The following is a 19,826-nucleotide window of genomic DNA, read 5'->3' as shown; positions in this document are numbered from 1 at the left end:
AAATGAAGATAAAAAGTGCTCTCCATATTCTAAGAACAGGCAAATCCTGAATGATAAAGGCTTTTTCTTCATCTTATTATCTTTTAACAAAAATCCCCTGGAGAGCTGTATGGCAACTCATTACTAACTTCTGTGGATGAATTTATAAACAGCTTCAGGTAGCTCAGTTCAAAACATTTCTACTTTTGGTATTAAGTCTCAATGGCATTTGAACAGAAGGGGGAAAAAAAAAAGAGATATTTTAGGCTTCATTTCAAGATTATGATTTAATTGAGGACTTTTTTTGGGGCCAAAGATATGGGGAAGAACTAGAATATTATAAAAGAAGACAATTGAAAATACCAAGCTGACTACAGGTTAGAAGTATGGGAAATAACATCTACAGAGACAGTGCTTATAAAAAGGCAGGTTAATGGGAAATTGGTTCACAATTATTAACAAGTTGTCAAATGCCCATATTATCTTTTAAAAGACTGGTTATTTTATCCCTCAAACAAATAATGCAGCAGAGTATTTGAGACTTCTCAACAGAATACAGCATGCCTTTTCCTATGTCCAAAAGGTGATGGAAAGGACAGTATTTTCTCCAGACTGCAGAACGCCCTGAAGCCTGGTTATAAAGCCCCCTGTGCATTGTACTGTGCAGCTTAGACATGCAGGAACAGAGTGCAGGCAATCATCAAAGAGGAGGCTTCTTGGCACAATCAGTTCTATAGAATGACAAGGCTTTCTAAAAAGATGTTTCACAAATGCAAGAGAAACAGATTATAGGAGAAGGGGGAACTATAAAATTACTGAGCCTTATTTGCAGCCTAAGTCACAGGTCACAGAATTTTACTATAACTAAAGACAGGTATGAATACTTTAAAGGAGAAGACTAAAAAACATAGGGTCAAACCATTTTCTTTTCACATCACTAGACACAGAGAGGACAGAAGTGAAACATGCAATCATAGCCAGATAGAAGGAACACTATGCACAGGCCACCCATATTTCTGCCAGGAACAAAAGTAAGTTGCGTTGATAAAATAAAACATGATCTGCATATGAAAGATAGGATGATCCAGAAAAAGTAAGCACTAGTTAACTCAGGGTATAGCACATCCACTGGTATCAAGGTCCAAGGGGAGTTCATTCACTGAAACATGTTTTCAGTGAAGAACAGAAGATACACCGGATAAGGACTGAGAGAAAGATAAAAAAGCCAAACAAGTAAAACATGAAGCTACAGGAAGCTGAATTAAAGGTTGGCTGAAAACACTGCAATCCAATAAACACCCAAGGAAAAGCATGAGCAAGAGGACTTACAGATGCAGATTATCCAGCAGGATACAAAATAGAGAATTGTGCTGAACCGTTACAATTCAGCAAGTCAACAGAAAGTCTCTGCCAAAAAAACCTGAAGTCTATGTCAGAGAGGATTCCAGCATTTCTAATCTTTTCACTGATCCTCTTTGCTGTTTTCACTGGAGAGGACTACTATGAGGAAATTGCAGAGACTTGTGCTGAGAAACCCTCATACATCAGTTGTTGGCCGATGATAAAAATAAGCACCTAATAACTCTTAGCACATACAGTGTATGCAGCAGAAGGGAGATTAGAAATGCTGAAAACATTCTTCATGAACAAAAAACATCAACTGAAAACAAGTCAGGTGGAGTCATAGACTGGAAAGGGGCACCACTACACTGATTTACCTTCACTAACTCAGAAAATAAAACTGTATCATCCTGCTTATCCAAGAGCAGTCACATTTAGTGGACTGTCAGTAACCTGCCAGTCACTCAGAGCTGGCTCTACAACTAGTAACACACTGCTTTGGCAAAGGGGTATTAAAACATTTTCTGTTATAAGCCAAGAACTACAGGATATAAAGTCGTGCTGAGCATTCCCAAGCTGTTTTACCTCAAACATCTCTTGCTCTGTCTTTCGATAATCGTCCACGAGCTGCTCCATGTAGGTCAGATTACGGAATTTTTCTAGGTAACTACTGTATTGTTTCTGCAGTTGCTCCTCAATCTTCTCATACTCATCCATAAAAGCAGGACTGGAGAGAACAAACACAAACTACTCAGTGAAACACTGACTGCTATATGCAGAATTCCAAAATACGCATTTTTGGTTTTGCAGCTTCCTCTCCATGTCTACTAAACCAATCTAAAAGGACCTTTTGTTTTTAAGGTTCAGAGACGAAAAGCATAAGAGTACTTCAGAGACTAAAAGCACAAGAAAAAAACCTCATTAAACTATCCTGCAAAAATTACATACAGCAAAGGAAAGGTTATTGTTACCCACTACCATTTCCTCTCAAACAGGAAGAAAGGCAGCATTTTAGCCCCTTTAGCAGGAAAATCTAAATTAATTATCTTGCTCTTCCATGACTCAAAAAAACTAGCTTGTAGCATGGCTGGTAAATCATCTACTTCGAGGGAGACTTGTTTACTGCAAAACTGTGCTGTGTCATTACAAGTGTAACGAGACATGACACCAGTAAGTGATGATGTCCTTACACTACAGAGCTAACTGTTGCACCCTGAAGAACACAGCTGCTGTTTGATGCTTCACATCTACCCAATTACGCTTCCTCCCAGGTCTTACTGATCAAAATGTGTGTATGAATCAATGTCATTTCCACCCCTCATTTTTCTAATATTTCCTTCTTTTTTCTTTTCTTCATATTACATCAAAAATAAAGCATGATCTTATAGAATGTATAAACCTATGGTTTAATTAAGGGCAAGAAATCAACCCAAACTGTGAATCTGAACATGTTGATTTTACAGCAGGCTGTATCACTGCCTAGAGGAACTGATCCTAACAAGAAATGCGTAATGAACATTTTTACTAGTGGCTAAGAATGCTAGAGGCCTCTGGGAACAGAGGGAATGTTTGCTCTGGTTGCCATTTGCTGAACTACCTGACACAATCTATGTTTAATGACAAAGGAAAAGACAAGACATGCTACCTGACCATTTTTTACAGCTCAAGCAGCAATTAAGCAACCCCAACAAAAAACATTCTGGCCATTTTTATCAGCCCTGATATTCTGTTTTCAAATACATGGTAACAGAAAAATTAACAATAATAATTCAGACTGGGCATTTGTAGAGAAGAGAATCTGTCTCTTCTACAGGCCACCATCTCAGTCTCATTACACACTTCACTCCTCTCTGCTCTAAGCATTAACAACGCACCGTTCCATCGTTTATGTTAACACTCATTTACACAGTAGATAATCAGTTCATAATCTTTACCGAACACTTTGTAGAGTTTGTAGCCTCTTCTGGCTTCTTTCCAGTTCCAATTTTCGTTTTTCAATCTTAGCTTCCAAATTGGCTTCATCCAAAGCCACATTATTCAACATGTCTTTAGTCTTTTGGACTTGTTCCTAAAAGAGAAGGATGGTGAACCATGGCTTGCACTGGAATAATTAAATTCTCGTTCAGATGCTGAACATTCTTCTGTATAATTCCACATCTCATGTTATCAAATAACATTATAACAATGAGCTAGAACATAAACTAGCTAAGTAATGAAAATTTTTAAAAGTTCTTTGTGGCTAGGATAGTGAACTAATTGGACATTTACAAATTTAAAATACCCCGTTTTTTTTTTCTGACATTCTTAAAGAAGAAAAAAACCCCACAGCTTGCCCTGGACTTCAACTTTATTTTCCTTTCTCGCTGAAAAAGCTGTAAAAGACAGGAAGAAGGCTCCTCAAAAAAATTTGACGGAATATATAAGGACATCTCTTGATATGTAAGTGTCTGAATAAACACTGATGAGAAATGCATTTATTTCTTGGTACTGTTTTAGGGAATTTTAGTGTTCTTTTTCTCTTCAAGATAAAGGTCACTTTTATAAAGAAACTCTATCTGAGTATCTTCATCCTTTCCTAAGTCTTGCTTTATCCATATTTTCAAAGTCTGGGAAGCATCCCAAACATTACAATGTGCTATAGGAATCAGGACCAGGAAGTGGGAATATTCCAGTTTATTAAAATGAGCTGAGTACGTTCAGTGTTCTCATGCTCAGGAAACAATAAGCATCTTTTGAGTGAGAAAGATGCTCTCAAATGCTGAAATTCCAGCAGTAACTGTTAGGTCCTGCTCAGCTGTAACAGATCATTTCATTAACTGGTCCAGAACTAAACCAGCCGAGTTACTGCTATTTCCCAAGAAGCCAATTGCTCTACTATGCTGCTGTTAGTTTATTATCACTGCTGCGTAGAATAGCAATGTGCATTAACAACATTTAGAATTCATATAGACTGCGAATAGGAGCAGAAACACAGTGAAAGATTGCCTGGAGTATCTATTGATTATGCATCGGCTGTTTAAATCTGGAACTCCGTTCCATGTAATAACACGATTGGACTGGATATAGTTTGCAGTTAAATAACTTATAGTAATCACTGGGATTTAATTAACCACCGTACTTGCACAGTGGCTGCGAGTGCAGCTAATGGTTCAGAAACACAGGAACCCAAGCACTGGAGCAAGAACAGTGTTGCTGAGACTGGGACAGACAAAAGTTCCTCCAAAACAAGAACCATAATGATGCACTGGCATAGCACTAATTAGCACAGTGCCAGTTCTTCTCACCCCTTGGCAGCTTAGCTTTCCTGCTTCTAGGTACCAGCACATTCTGAGTTACCAAGTACACCCCTCACAACCCTGACTGCAAAGTTTACATGGCTTAGACAATGTAGGTGAGATGTAGATTTCTGGGCTGATTTAGGCAATTTTTATCCCTCCCGTAGAGATTCTGGGGCTACTACTGAGCTCCTAACAGAGGCAGAGAATATGACTAAAATACATTTTCTTCCAAGAGAGAGGCCAAGGGAGGCCAAGCGCCATTCTTTGATGCATCAACTGAAGGAATGTTGCTACACATTGCACCAGCACAGTTATACAGTGCAGTAGTGATAGCAGAGTGGGTCTTAACCTGCTTATGTTCTCCTGGGTGCTGCTGCTGGCATCATTTACCCTTTCTGCTGCAGGCTGTGATTTCTGACTGCCAGCTCACAATCATCACTGTGCCACAGACACCTCATTTCACTCTGCCAGGAAAGCTATCAGTTTCAATTAACATGCTTGTTCACTTTAAACACAACAGGTTTCCCAAATAAACCGTAAGGATCATCAGTGACCATATTCATTACAACAACAAGGAGCCATCACAGACTGCTCTCTGCCTTGATGAACTTCTGTTCACACATCTGATGTTACCTAAAGACCAAAGTCTGCATTAGCCATTAACTGAAGTTGAACAGCAGCTACTAACTAATCAGGTGCAGCACTACTTAGTCCAGACAGCTGAAGGTGTCATGTGTGCTTTGGCACTCTTAACCCTAGGCTGTTGATAAAAAGAGCTATGTCCTTCATGCAGAAGAGGAATGATAATTTTGCAATTAAATAAATATAATTTTGCTTACCAGAACACAGTCAATGGCAATTTTCATCATCTTCTCAGCCTCATTTATCTCCAAAGGTCTGGCAATAGATGCTGTTCTTGCTTCCTGTGAAATAAAAATACACCAATATATTTAAACACTACACAAAGGAACTAATATATTCAGAACTGGGGGTGGTCAAGCAACAATTATATGATCATCTGCATACTAAATGAAGCAGGATTTAGTGTTTGTTCACCAAGGCTCAGATGATGTAAAGAAGAGGAGATGATGAAAAAGTCAGTTATGTGAGGCTGAGATTAATGCTGAGCAATTAAAGCAGCTTTTCAAAACCAAGTAAGTGCTACTTTCTGAACTGCAAGTATTCTTGAATGCAGATTTTTGGAAACTGCACTGGTTATTACATGTTGAGCAAGGTATGCAACGTAGCACAGATTTCACCATCTTTACAACACAACCCATGAAAACCATAGTGTGGGTAGATGTGCACAGTGTCACAAAAATTGTGGAACGAGCACTGTGAACCCATCTCACTCGGTCAGGCACCAACAGTGAACCTTGTTTAGATCCCAAAGGATGAAAAAAACCTCTTCCACCATCAGCAGTTTCAGGGACGGATGGCCTTTGGGGTAGTCAGCATACACTTGTCTGTGTGATGTCTTACAAAACTGACCTGGACATTATATGAAAATATTGAATTACTTGTTTGCTACTGGGAGGAGAGGAGGGAGATTTTTGCTGATAAATGTCCCTAAAATCATCTTATGTTAGCAAACCATTTGGTAACAGGTGGATAAAGATGGAAATGGAATTTCTCTAGTGAACATCTGACTAAGAATCTAAAAATGCTTTATACACATTGCAACAGGCTGTACCCAGTCTACTACAAGATGAATTCTGGAAGGAGATACAATTACTTTGATATCATGCCAGACACTCCAGACTGCATAGGTAAGTACTAGCACAGGCAGCTTCACTCCCTCCCCACCAACTCAGGTTCAGGGAATTGCACGGTGAACCCAACCAGGGAACTCATCCAGCCAAAAAAAAAGCAGCTTTTTGTGTGAGCTTACTTCTCTGCTGGAGCAGTTCCCTGAACAAGCCTGCCACATACTGCCCAAAGGCTTTTTTTTTTTTTTTTCCCTGGCACAAGAAAAGAAGTAGAAGAAATACTACGTTGGGGATAGTGAAGGAGCTACATCTGTTGGTGGCAGTGACAGCTTACATTGCCTGAAGTGCTCGTGAATGTTCCCCCTGTCCACACAGAAATAACAAGCTCCAAGCAGCAGAACGTTAATTTGGATGAAAATAAGATACAAGGAGTCTGCACAATACATATTCCTTGAGTAACTCCACAGGCAGACACTTTTGGAGGGAGACTGGACAAGAATAATGTAGCTCGGTAGCTATTCTGAGAACATTATGCATTTAACAAGCTCAACAACATGCCTATTTATTTGTGAGGACTTTGCCTGAACTGAAATGGTGGCCAGGATCAGCCTGATGGAGACACTGCCCTGCCAACTTTACTCAGTTCTTCTGACAGCAACAGTGAGATCTCTGCTACAGAGCGAATGTCTTTCAAACAAAATAGTTTATCACTCAGCAGGAGGAAGGAAATTATTTTCCTTCCCACTTTCAAAAGAGATAAAAGAAACAGCAAGGGCCTTAGATTTTAATTATAAACAGCTCCCTTACCAATTTCCTTACAGTAGCCTCGTAAAACATCCACAGAACATGCACTAGTCACTGCAGTGTGTGCTGGGTCAGGGTTACTGATGGGTTTAGATACAATGCTGAGATCTACCTTTTTAAGTTGGAATAATTTATACAAGTTTGTCTTTTCTTCTTCTACCTTCCCTCTACTACCCATGAAAGTTTCACTTACAGACCACAGTCTTTATGCAGAAATCCACATCATTTTCTAGAACAAGGTTCAGTCCTACAGTCACACTCGCTTGGAAAAATGTATTAGGCCAATAAAGAGTAATATAAAAGCAGAAATTCATTTTTTCAGGCTGTTGAATCAGGGCTAAACTGTAAATGGAGAAGGTGCCTTGCACCAAAACAGACCAAGAGGAAAATCCATGTGAACCATTACAGCGGACCATTATATTTGAAAAATATATGTTGAGGGTATCAAAGCTGTTGACAAATTTTTAATGGATGTTTTTAACAGCTTCCCTGGGTATCCATCACTGGGCTTTTTCCCGTTATCCTATGGAAACTCTCAAAGAGAAAACTTATTTTTAATATCTCTTTTCAGGAAAAACAACACAGCTGGCCATATAGAAGAGGATTAAAAGGAAGGCAGATCACATTAGAAAAATAAATACCCCACAAAGATTATGAAGGCAATAGGAAAAACATTTACATTAAAATACCAGAGTTGGTCAATTTAAACATTGTTAAGCCATTAGCAAATTAAAGAAAATCAATTTAACAAAACCACTTTGACTATCTCTGTCTCCCCACATGAGGAACTAAAGCACATTCTTTCTCCAGCCCAATTCATCCTCACTAGTATTTCTTACCCAATATAAAATATGCAGTGACACGACAACTGAGATTTTTAAAACCTGGCTTTACACAAAGACCCTTCTGCTTGTGCTTAAATCTGTGGATACGACTAGGCTGTATACTTGAAGGCAAAACCAATTTTCTAAATTTGTCCAAATATCAGGTATTCCATTGCCACTGGCTGTACTCATAAGTCCTTGTACTTAAAAAAAGCACACAAATGAAACTGAGCTGAAAAATATGGCCTCATGCATTTTCGTTTAAAGTAATATACTCTTTGCAATTAGGTGTACTGATCAGAATACACATTATAATACACAAGAGGTTTCCTTTAAATTAACCATTAAAAATAGAGTTCTCGGGAGAGATGAAAAATATAGAAAAAAATTATCAAGGCAAGAGGAGGTAAGAAGCAGAACAATTTAGGACTATCCCTGGTAATTACAACTTGAGACAACAAACATACACAAAATCAGCGAGGTATTCATGGACAAACTGATTGTTTACCTGATTCCTCTTCAAAGCATCCAAGACCTCCCTGGCTATAGTTTTACATGATAAATACTAATTAAAAATCAGGGAAGCCAAGTGTAAAATTATTTTTGATTAACTAAAGCTGACAATTATTAAAGAAAACACATGAAGGCACACAAGAGATACCATTTGCCGGCATTATTTATCCTCCCCTGGAAGGGCTGAGACTTTAATTTTTCAAGTTTTGAATCTCATTTTGGACAAAGCCAATTGGAAGTACTAACTAAGTTGTCTGGTTTAGACTTGAAAACTTCGTTTTCTTTGGAAATGAGACTTTCATCACACAGTAAGAAAAATTTCTAATCAAAGACTAGCTGACTGCCCCATCAAGCAGAACAGAGCACAGCCTGACAGGACATTCCACACAGGACATGGAAAGTTAACAGTGAAGCCAGTTCTGCCCAAACTGCATAAGTTTTGGCATCAAAAGTGAATATAAATTCCTTAACCCAAAACTGTATGCAGTCATTTCAGGAAATAACACTGGTGTTAAAGCATTCAAAACTCCAACTGTCTAAAGAATTTACTCGTCTGAAATTTGCATCCCTGCTGAGTGATGGTCCCATGGGTCAAACAGCAGTGAGGGAGAAGGCCACAGCAGATGGTCAGAGCAGAAGCCTGAGGTCCTGTCCACAGGCATCAGACCAGCAGCCAGCCTTCTGGAGGAGGCAGCGAGCTGTGGTTCTGTCTGTTTGCTGCAGCAACCACCTTTTGGTGGAGAAGTCAGCCAGACACTGGACCACAAGTCACCATTATTCTCGCAACACTCAGCTTAGTGTTGCAATACAGCTTCTTTCTGCCAAAACATAACAAAGCAACTGGTTCACCTAACCAGGGGTTATACCTCGCTCAGCAAAAAAGCATCCTGCAGGATACAGTGGTAGTCACCTTACCAAACCCCCTTGCAGCTTCACTGCCAAACATCCAGTTAAACATAAACAGGCTGGTTGAAATACAGAATGCAGAAAAGCAGCACAAGAATTGCCTTTTCTGTCACTAAAGGCGTGTTCCATAAAGGTCTGCAGCCTTAAGCTTCCTGCATGTGGAAACACACGGACCTCTCTGCTCCTCCAGGATCAGTAGGGAATAGCTACCTTTTATTGGAAGTATAGTAGCTTTTAGGGTGTGTACACTGCAGGAGAGCTGAGCATGCACACGATCAATGTGATCAAGCAATGCCTGTTTATTACAACTAAGAAAGCCCTTTTATAATGTTCTCACGCACACATGAGTAACATGCAGTACAAGTCCTCAAAACTGGACAGTTAACTTAGCCCGCGCTTTAAACCTTCTTATGATTGGATAAAACGTGCCACATCAGCCGTGCCAGGCTGCCTGCCTTGCATAACTTCCTCTTCTGTCCCAACCCCTTCCGGGGGTTGTTTGTCTTGTCGAGTTTCTCCCCCCTTATTCAGGGTCGCATCCTTATCGCATTCTTGCTCGGCTGAGGCTCTTATCAGTCTTGTTCTCATGCAGGATTGCTCACATGGCCATTCTCTCGCAGAAAGCCCTCTAGAATCCCAACATGTACACAATGTCTGAAATACATGGCAATATGCAGATGACTCCATTGCTTGCACAAATCTGTCCACTGTCATCTTCCAGGTATGCCCTAAATCCGTATTATATTTGCCAGCCCTCTTCAGATGTCTTGGATCCCCTCAGACATCTGAAGTGAGACTAGATGTCTATATTGCAGATTAAAAAAGCACAGTATGGCTTTGTCATCTCTCTGAATAAAGTCAACTCACCACCACCACCACAAAAAAAACCCAAACAAAAATCAGGTAACAGCTCCTGAACATTTGGATTTCAGCCCATTTCCATGTCAAATATAAGACCAGAAATATATACTGGCAGCTAAAATTGTTGAGAAGATAAGACAAAACTCCCCCAAAGCATCAAGAATTAGCAGGAAACACTACAGAGGGAATTGGTTTACTGGCAAGTATTGTATGGGCTCCACAGACTGAGTACCAGCAAAGGGTCCAGATATGGCTCCTGGCACCTTCTGACCTTAGCAGAAACTGGTACCAGCAAACAGCACTTTCTAGGTACATTGTACCTTTCCATTGTGTGCAAGGTGCTACAAAGCTATTCAGAATCCTTACATGAACGATAATGTTCTGAGTCCATTCTGAAATCTAGAAGCACTTTCATGGGCTCATTTGTAACTTGGCTTAAACGTCAGACCTAAAATGGGAAATAGCTGTACCATCGCTTGGCCTTCTACTGAAACCTGAAGAGCTTCTCTGAAAGTCAGCTGACTGTCAAGGCAGCAGCAGTGATGTTAGCACTTGTCTGTATGTGGAGGTTCCTGCGAGGTGAACTAAGGTGCAAATTTTGAGTTCACTTGCTACTTTGAGTTATCTTGCTAGGCAAATATGTTAATGTGCAAGAGGTAATCCATTCAACTTCCCAGAATCACAGGATGGTTTGGGTTGGAGGGGACCTTTGAAGGTCAACTAGCCCCACCGCCCGCAGTGAGCAGGGACATCTTCAACCAGATCAGGCTGCTCAGAGCCCCGTCCAGCCTGGCCTTGAACATTTCCAGGGATGGGGCATCTACCACCTCTCTGGGCAACCTCTGCCAGTGTTTCACCACCCTCATCGTAAAAAATGTCTTCCTTATACCTAGTCTGAAACTTCATTACACCCCTATTGATACTCCTGTCTCCGGGGTGCTGTAGTGCTAATGTGGAATACTGAAGCCATCCATCCTAAATTCCCACACTCCCTTGCTGCACAGTAACGTCACCATCCAGAAAGCCAAATGCACTTACTAGCCACAAAAATTAAGGGCAGGAGGATGCTACCATCTCTGCAAATGCGCTCCACCACTTCCCTTATTGAGAATTTTCCCTCATTGAGAACTTTCCCCTAGGAGCTTTATACTTGGTTAACAGTGAAGAGCCACTATTGTCAAAACTATTCTGCAAATATGCCCAGTGAAGCATTTTCAACTGGTAATAGTTTTCCATCATTATGCATCAAAAACTGATAAATCAGCTTCCTGCATGCTTGGTGTATGGGGAGATAACACATATTTTCTGAACTACAGTAAGGATCCAAGGCAAGTAATTAAGCATGGCCAGCACACAAGTCACTCATGATAAATGTGGTGTAATACACGTATATACTGATGTGCTCAAGCTCTAGCAGAAATTTCTAAACACTTTTTTTGTTGTTGAGATAAGGACCAGAAATGAAAGCTTTTTTCTAACACACTGGTCTAGCACCAAACATTTTCTGACCACAGGTTAAATCCTTCCTCATTTTTCAGTTCGTAAGCCTGATACATACAAAAGCTGCATTTAGTCTTAGTCCAGGAAGCATTACATGCCTGATCCCTGCAAATCGGGGTTTTGCAACTACTGCTGTCTAGGCAGGCAGTACAGCTCTCCTTCTGAAGAGCTTATTATTCAAGGAGTTCACAAACACACACTGTGATCACATTTGGCTAATATAGGGAATGGATCATTAGGCATTGTTATATAAGAACAGTAAGGTACAGGAGGGACATTAAAAATTATCCAGACCTTCTGAAGAAATCTAATACTTCCTAACAGCCTACTTTCCTCCTCAAGAGATTAAAGCTGAAGATAATTGAGCATTTGCTGCTCCCAGGCTATGTTGCTTTCTTCTGTGCTCATCTCAGCAGTCCACAAAGGGAATCCACAGAGACATTTCCCTACTCAGCAGTGCAGAGCCCTCAATCAAAGGCAGGGTCCGAAACCCCCTGGCTATCCCAATGCGTAAAACCATGCCACAGGAAGGTCTGAGATAGAGAACCCACTGGAAAGCATAATTGTTCTGCAGACCAAAAAGAATCAGAAGGGTTGCCTAGCCAGATAACAAATAATCTGAACATATGCTTTATGACAGAATAAACCCCCTACAAATGCTGGCATACAGACTGCTGGGGCAAGAAAGGGAACTTGAAACCTTTTTGGCAGGCATGAAGTTATGCTGCTCTGTTCCCTCCCCACATACCCCTCCAGGTCCACTGGTCTTCTGATTCAAAAGCCAATTCCACTGAATTACCCTCAGCTCACCAACCCCAGCACATGCTTACAGTTACCTTCCTACATCCATAAAACCCTCACCTTTAATTTATTTCATGTTTCATGGCAAGCTGCATTGGTAAAGCTTGGATTAGTCCACAGGACTATGGGGTGTCACCTAACGGGTCCTTAACCAGGAGGTGCCTTGTGATGTCTCTTCCAGAGTTTGGCAAGATGACAAGGAATATATTTCTTCTAGAAGAGCTGAAGCTAGGTTTGTGAGTGAATTTCCTAATATAAACAGACAGAAGTGTCCTTGGGCAGCATGGACAGGTGGGAGCTTGCTTTTTGTTTTTTTAAAGGGATAAAGAACAGGCTCATCAAAAAGACAAGACACCCAGTCAGGCAAAAATCTTTCAGTTTCTCCTTTTATCCATATTCGTCTCTAACAAAATTAGAAATAGAATTTCCTTTTCTTATAGATAACAAACAAAAAAACTTCAGGAAGGGTTATGATTTTCTTAGGAAAAAAAAGCAACAAAAAGGAGTATATTTTTCAGCAGCATCTTTCAGATCTCAGACACATGAAGACATCATGCAACGCAGCAGCAAAGGTAGGAGCAGGCACTGTGTATGCAGCAATGCCACCCAAAGAGATTGCTTAAACTTTTAATTCACATCAAGCCTCTGACTTCTGGAAACATTGCCATACAACTCAGGTCTCCATGCTCAGCAAAGCTTAACTAGCAGTAAGTGGAGTGGCTGTTATATTCCAGCAACAGCAATATCAGGTGGCTCTCTCTGGGCAGGAACAAAGGCATTTTAAATAGCTAAGAATAGCTAAAATCATTGTCCTTAAGTTTAAGCCAGCAGATTTTCCTCGTATGTAATTAAAATTTTGACATAGCTATACTTTGTCTCATGAAGGAAGGTTAGGAATAATGAACAACCAAAACCTCAGATATTCAGAAGACATTGTTTCTGATTTAGTCTAATTAAGTGGAACTTCTAGCAGACTCATACAGGTTTTGACAAATGCTGTGATGTACAAAAGACGGTTCAAATGCAATTTTCTTCTCTGCCAAACTAGAACGGTTTTTCAGTCTAGAAACAGTCTAGAACTGAGCTCAAGAATTCAGATCTTCCTACTAGCTGACAAAATTTTCAATGCACTGACATAACTGGTCCCAAACTGCACAAAGAAATGTGCCACCCATCAACCTATATATAGCTAATGCTATGTCTTCGAGAGAAATACTCCTGGGAAGCTCACTACAAAACCATTTCTTACATAAAACACACCCAGAAATGTTATCTCATGTAACTTACAGCCATGGCTATGGTTAAAGCAATCTAAAATATATGACAGTATTGATTGAACTATATCTTACAGTTGTAAGGTTTAATTTAGGCTTCCCACTTTGCAAGAAGCTCTCTTCCTCAAAACTGATAGCTGAGGTTTTGGTTAGAAGACAGTTCAAAGAAATTGAAGCAAACTAGGTTATTCTCCAGAGTTTTGGCAATTTCAACTACAAACTTCCACTAGAAATCATGCGTGGCAACTTTGTAACCAAAGCACAGGAAATGAGAAAAATTAAGTTTATCAGACTCCCCCAGGCAGCATCTCCTACCCAGAACGAACATTTGGCAGATCGAAAATGTTTGGAACGTTACAAATAAAATATTTTTTTGTAGTCAACTTTCAAAGAGTACTGAATAATGCAAATATCACTCAAATCAGATCTACCTGTCTACTGAAAGATTAGGTGGCAAACGGCAACAGTGTGAGCAGGGGCGGGGGAGGCAGGCAGGAAGGGCTCTTTAACCAAAAAAACTGTGAATAGTGAGATCCAAGTTAAATGTCCTTAGTGGCAACTCTGTTTTAACTAGTACGTCTAAGTTCCACAGCTGGATCTAAATGTCTTTGGTTCTCCTAAGAGTTTAATTCCAGCGTTTCACAAATTGAAGTCAGTAAAGAGATTCTCGATGACTTCCATCAGTTTTGGAACAAGCTTGTACTGTGTGCATCAATAACAGTAACACTTGTAGAGATACCCTGTACTCAGAAATTTATTCTCCACAGATTGGGAGACACACTATCTGGCTGTTAAAAGCTTTAATCTACAAAATTACAGAAATTACTTTATTTACACAAGAGGATACACAGGGAATAAACAGTTTGTTCAAGGTCACAAATAGATCAAGTGCCAAGAGAAGCATTAGAAAACAGACCCACTGCATTGCCTGACTTCAGCACAAGCTAAGTACGTATTAAAAAAAAAAGATTATTTTCATCTTTCTTCAGTTTTACATGTCTTAGAGCTAATTAAGATGTAAATAAAATGAAAACAACCTTGAGAAGGTCAGAAATCTTTATGCCTGCCACCAACACAGAGGCAGTTTTATTCTGGAATTTTTTTGCTTCATTATCTTACTGCATCTAATAATTCAGCAAGTTTAAGCAAGGCAGCTTCCTGACAGGCTCCTGCTAATGTGTCCACAGGACCTCTGGCAGATGCAAAGTGGCAGGCACTCAGAGTCAGTCAGCTTTGCTGAGGTGTTATAAATAGCTGTAAATTTTTCCTTTTGGATTTCACGTGTTCAATGTATAATGATAATGCAGGAGCGTCCTTTATCAACTGATCACAACTGACCTTCAGAGTCATTACTGCTTTATTTTGTGCTAAAGAATTATTTGGATCAACTCATCACCCCTTCCTCCAAAGATTCATCTTGCCATATTCCCCATGAACGATTGTTACAGGGCATAGAGGACCATTGACTTTTCTAACACCTTCTGGCCATTTACAAGACTGCAGCAGTAAGCTGCATAGGTCCAGAGGCAGCCACCACACATGAAATCCAAAGTGCACACATAGTAAAGAGGTTTTAATCCTGTGGCTGCTTTTCTAGATTTTGGGCTTGACAGGCTTAATCACAGCACTGGTATTTTCAGCTTCTATTTCTTCTAATCATCTTAAGCATTTAGTATAGTGTATGAAGAGAGAGAAAAAAATCCAAACAAAATCACCATCCGCACATCAAGTCCAAATCAGCCTCCACCTCCCTCATCCAAAAAATAAAGCTAGAAAAAAAGATTAAAGGAAACCAGAACTCGAAGCATCTAGTTACTCTTCCAAAGCTAGTTGTAAATATTCTGAAAATGAAGGCTACGTAGTAATGCAATGCAGAGAAAGTCCCCCTGGCAGTAAAGGAAACAGTGAAGATAAAGACATATGTCTCCATGCATAGAATTTGCTTTTCATCTGGGGATCTAACTCTGTCATACCAAAATTCATTCATCAACTCCACTACACTCTACACATTCCAACTTGGCAATTTCGATGCTCTAACAACTTGGACCAGTAAGCCTGGAAACTACCTTGCAAATATAAGGTTTAAATTAATTTTTAAATAAAAATGCTGTGTCTCCACCACTGCAGTGCCAGAGGACACCAATAACTAATCCGTGCTCATCCACAGTCGGTTTAGAAACAGCACAGCTTCAATGGAATTCAACATTTAACTCCAAAGATCTTCTGATCCAAGTAAGGGTTTTCACTCTGTTCCCCCCTAGTGCTGAATTGCTCCCCAAGGTTAACTGGGCCAAGCTCCTGTTTAACAGCTCCCTGACAGTGCAGGTGACACAGCCGTAACAACACACACGCATTGCCTGTACTCCTGCCCCTCCACTCCTGGTGCTCTACACCCAGCGCACAGGTTTGGGATCCACTGACAGTGGGCAAGGAAATCTCTGCAGGGGTGGGAACAAATGGCTGCTCTTCACATTGAAGCTTTCTGCTGTTTGAGGATTGTTAATCAGGAAATGCCTTCCTCGTCTTTTTCAAACATAAAATCTGATTTCCTTTTTAAATGAAAAAGTATATTTGTGGTTTTTGTTTGATGAGAAAGGTATAGCTTTTGGTTGCGGGTTTTTTCCCCACAAAAAATCTTAACTAACAGCATCACAGTCTGAATTCTGATTCTTCTGATGTTCTTAAGTTAAAGGTTTTTCTACATTATAGATTAACTTTGAAAGTAGTTTACATATACATAAGAACTATATATTCAGTCAGGAAATAATGTATTTATAAAGGCATCAGAAAGGCACAGTACCACATTTCCAAGAAAACGAATACAGACAAACTTCCCAATAAATACGCACATGTATTTAGATCATACGCATCTACATCTAACAGAACCATTCTGTTAACAAACTCTTCTCTAGCTGAAATTTTTTTCGTTCAGAAAGTAATTTATTTTAAAAAGTGTTCCATGATTTGAAACAGTAAGATTTATCTACATATAAGGCTTTTCTACACAGTTTCTATACAAAATATGTGCAAAAAGAACTCCAATAAAGTAAGCAAAGGCTATGACACAAATCAGAATCAAGGAAATCAGTTCTACAGGAAATAATGGTTTTACTTCACTTTTTCCCAATGATCCTTCCCCAAAAGCTGCTCAGACTATAAGAACAGACCTAGCCAACCCATTAGTGCCAAACGCTGGCATTTCTTTTACAGATGCTGGAAAATGAAGCAGTCTTCACTTCAGATAGAAACAAGATATGTCATCAGTCTAACTAAGCCTAGGCAGCAAGATCCTTCATTTAAATATTTGGAAATGGATGGCTTAGCAAAGAGAAAAAAAAAAAAAAGAGGTTCAGTGAACATAAAACTACCATGTTTTCAAATTCATTAAAACAATATCACAGCTGTCAATGCATTTAGGTTTCAGAACATAAAATGTAATGGAAAAATAAACCATACTGCTCTCCTACCACCCTTTAACAGCACAGTCCCTCTGCCAGTGCAATTTATTGCGTGCATTACTTAGCCATGCAATGTTGAAAGAAAATAAGCAATGGAAATCAATAATCTTCACATTAAAAAAAAATAAAAGTAGCCTTAGATTAATGGCAACTAATTTGATACCTACAGACAAAACTCTAATTCCCCCATCCCCATGTCAGCATTAACAGTACTTCTACTTATGCCCACCTGGAACTGTGTGGGAGAAACAGGCAGAGGATGTCATCCCTGTGATCTTTTGAGCACCTCACCAACTCTGTGAAGGATCCAGGGAAAATGGTATGAAATGAAGAGGGGCAATTCCTTACTGCCCTCAACACCAGCTACTTAGAAAGAACTGCAGCTTTGCTGACTTCCATGGGCATTATCAGATGGAAGAAAACAGCAGTGTTTGGCTCTAAGCCTCTCATTTGACGAGCAAATCTCACACTTCCAGTGAAAGGCAGAGCTGGGTGCTTATAATCAAAAAGGAAAACTTGACAAATTTCACTGAACAACTGGTTACTGCAACCTCATGGCTTTTACCCTGAAACTGCTTGCTTTGCTGCAGGCTCAAGTCTCAAACTTGTCACACGCTTATGTACCAAACTTGGCATTTAACACACAAGCCAAAATAGGGTTCTTCAGGTTTAACAAATCACTGAAGAAGGCTGGAACCAGTCACAAATCATAAGGAACAGAGCATGAAAGTCTCTTCTGCTGCTCTCTGGAGATTCTCACTGTGCTGTCATAGTGTCATCTTGTGTTTTTAGGCTATAAACTCAGAGCTAATGAGACAGAAGCGAAGGTCAACTTTGCTGAGATAAGACTTCTTAAAGACAACAAGTTCAATCTGTCAAACCTTTTTGCAAAATATAAACTGTGTACCTATATAGGATTAGTGATCCCCACCTTGTGCACACAGTCATTAAGCCACAAGAAACATACACTCACTACAGTATGTAAGAAATACTGTCCTTCTGGAAATTGCACCTTTAAAGTGTCTTCGATTGAAGACTTCTTAATGGGCCCAAAGAGAAATGGCTACACTGAAGCACTTACTCAGCTCTTGATTTTTCATTTCATGCTTTCAGCACTCTGCCTTTGTGCAAGTCCCTTTTCTAGGGCCCAGTTCTAAAGTCAGTTGGACTCCTAAAAGCTTTGATTTAAAGTGATTAAACAATGCCCAATTTCAAACCAATGCTTGAGTACTTTTTTAAAATGTTGCCTTATACCAACCTATACCTGACTTTTTAGTAGAGTTCTTAGGGATGCTGTACACAGAGAAAGGGCTTAATGCTCCAAAGCAAGTATTAACACGTTAGGTATCATTTGTGTGAAAGCTATTTCAAAGCCAAGAAATTAAGCAAAGAACATAAGATGGGGAGTGACTGATTAACGCTTTTGTGACAATTGTGTATATTGAATTAAACTGACATCACTTCTCTCTCCCTTTTGAAATCTGAATGCCTTTCACACTGCTGTGTACCACGCTGACTTACGTATCTGGCAGAAAGGCAGTGTTCCACAGATAATCTTCCCTGTCTATCACCTACCCTTTGAAACACTTGTACTCCATCAGACAAGGATCTGGGACCATTAACCATCAAGGCACACAGTCTACAGCTCTTACAGCTGCACTTCCTACAGCTCAGATATTGTATATCTGAAGATTGGCAAAAACAGTACCAGAACATTCAGGGTTTCCATTCTTTAAATGTCTATTTTCAGAAAATTAATAACCTCCAGCACTGCAGATAAATGCATTTAAGAAAATAATTGAAAGACTTATTGGCAATGTTTCAGAACACTTCCGTGACTTCATGCAACAGCTTGTGATTTTACAGCTAAGCTGAAGAACATGTACCCTGCAGGCTTGCGAGGCCTTCAATTACTCTAACAGAAATAATGAGCCTTGCACTTGGAAAACTAATGGCATTAATCATTTATCTTTCAGAATATATCTGTCCCTGCCACTAAAATGTACATATAATGTTAATAATTCCAAACAGTTCTACAGAGAATATTTCAGTTTCCTGCTAAAGAGAAAATGCCAAACTGGTCTCTCAGGCTTACTGCAATCCAAGTATGAATTTCATATGAGGGGGAAGGAAATGCAAACTTTCATACCCATTCCTTCAAACTCACAAAACATTCATTTTAGATGCAGCCCTTAAGAAGAACTACGGATACTTTTTTTACCTTCTTCCTTTGCAGCACCCACTGAACACAAGCTCTTACACACTCCCCAGAATGTACTTACCCTTAGTTCAACTTCTTTGCCAAGTAAGTCATACAGACTTGCTCCTTTGGAGGTGATTTCAGAAGCAAGCTGTCTAGCTGCCTTCAAGTCAGCAATCTGGAAACACAGCAAAAGACAATGCCCCACCATCACAAAGAAAATGCACAACAGATTTTTCCCATTTTAATGTTAAAAATCACATATGAGGTCAGCACAGTGGCTGAAACTCTGCCACAGTATTGAAGAAGTTGTCCACTGGAACCAGGAAGCCTGTCTCTTGGCTTTAAAATGGTCTAGATGAGGCAGCATTTACACAT

General features: G+C 39.8%; 1 protein-coding gene across 11 annotated transcripts in view; it reads right to left on the bottom strand.

The window, feature by feature from the left end:
- Positions 1-19,826, bottom strand: part of CLUAP1 (clusterin associated protein 1) — a 75,383-nt gene that overhangs the window by 47,167 nt on the left and 8,390 nt on the right. For all 11 annotated transcript variants that reach the window (XM_074919230.1, XM_074919232.1, XM_074919231.1 and 8 more), the window contains 4 exons: positions 19,531-19,626; positions 5,438-5,521; positions 3,255-3,388; positions 1,906-2,047 (listed from right to left, as the gene is read on the bottom strand). In XM_074919230.1, coding sequence (XP_074775331.1) covers positions 1,906-2,047; positions 3,255-3,388; positions 5,438-5,521; positions 19,531-19,626 — 456 coding nt within the window. The remainder of the gene's footprint in view (positions 1-1,905; positions 2,048-3,254; positions 3,389-5,437; positions 5,522-19,530; positions 19,627-19,826) is intronic.

This window comes from Athene noctua, chromosome 15 (assembly GCF_965140245.1).
Source record: "Athene noctua chromosome 15, bAthNoc1.hap1.1, whole genome shotgun sequence".
NCBI classification, from domain to species: Eukaryota; Metazoa; Chordata; class Aves; order Strigiformes; family Strigidae; genus Athene; species Athene noctua.
Note: the sequence above shows the minus strand (reverse complement) of the source record. Positions and strands in the feature narration are given on the sequence as shown.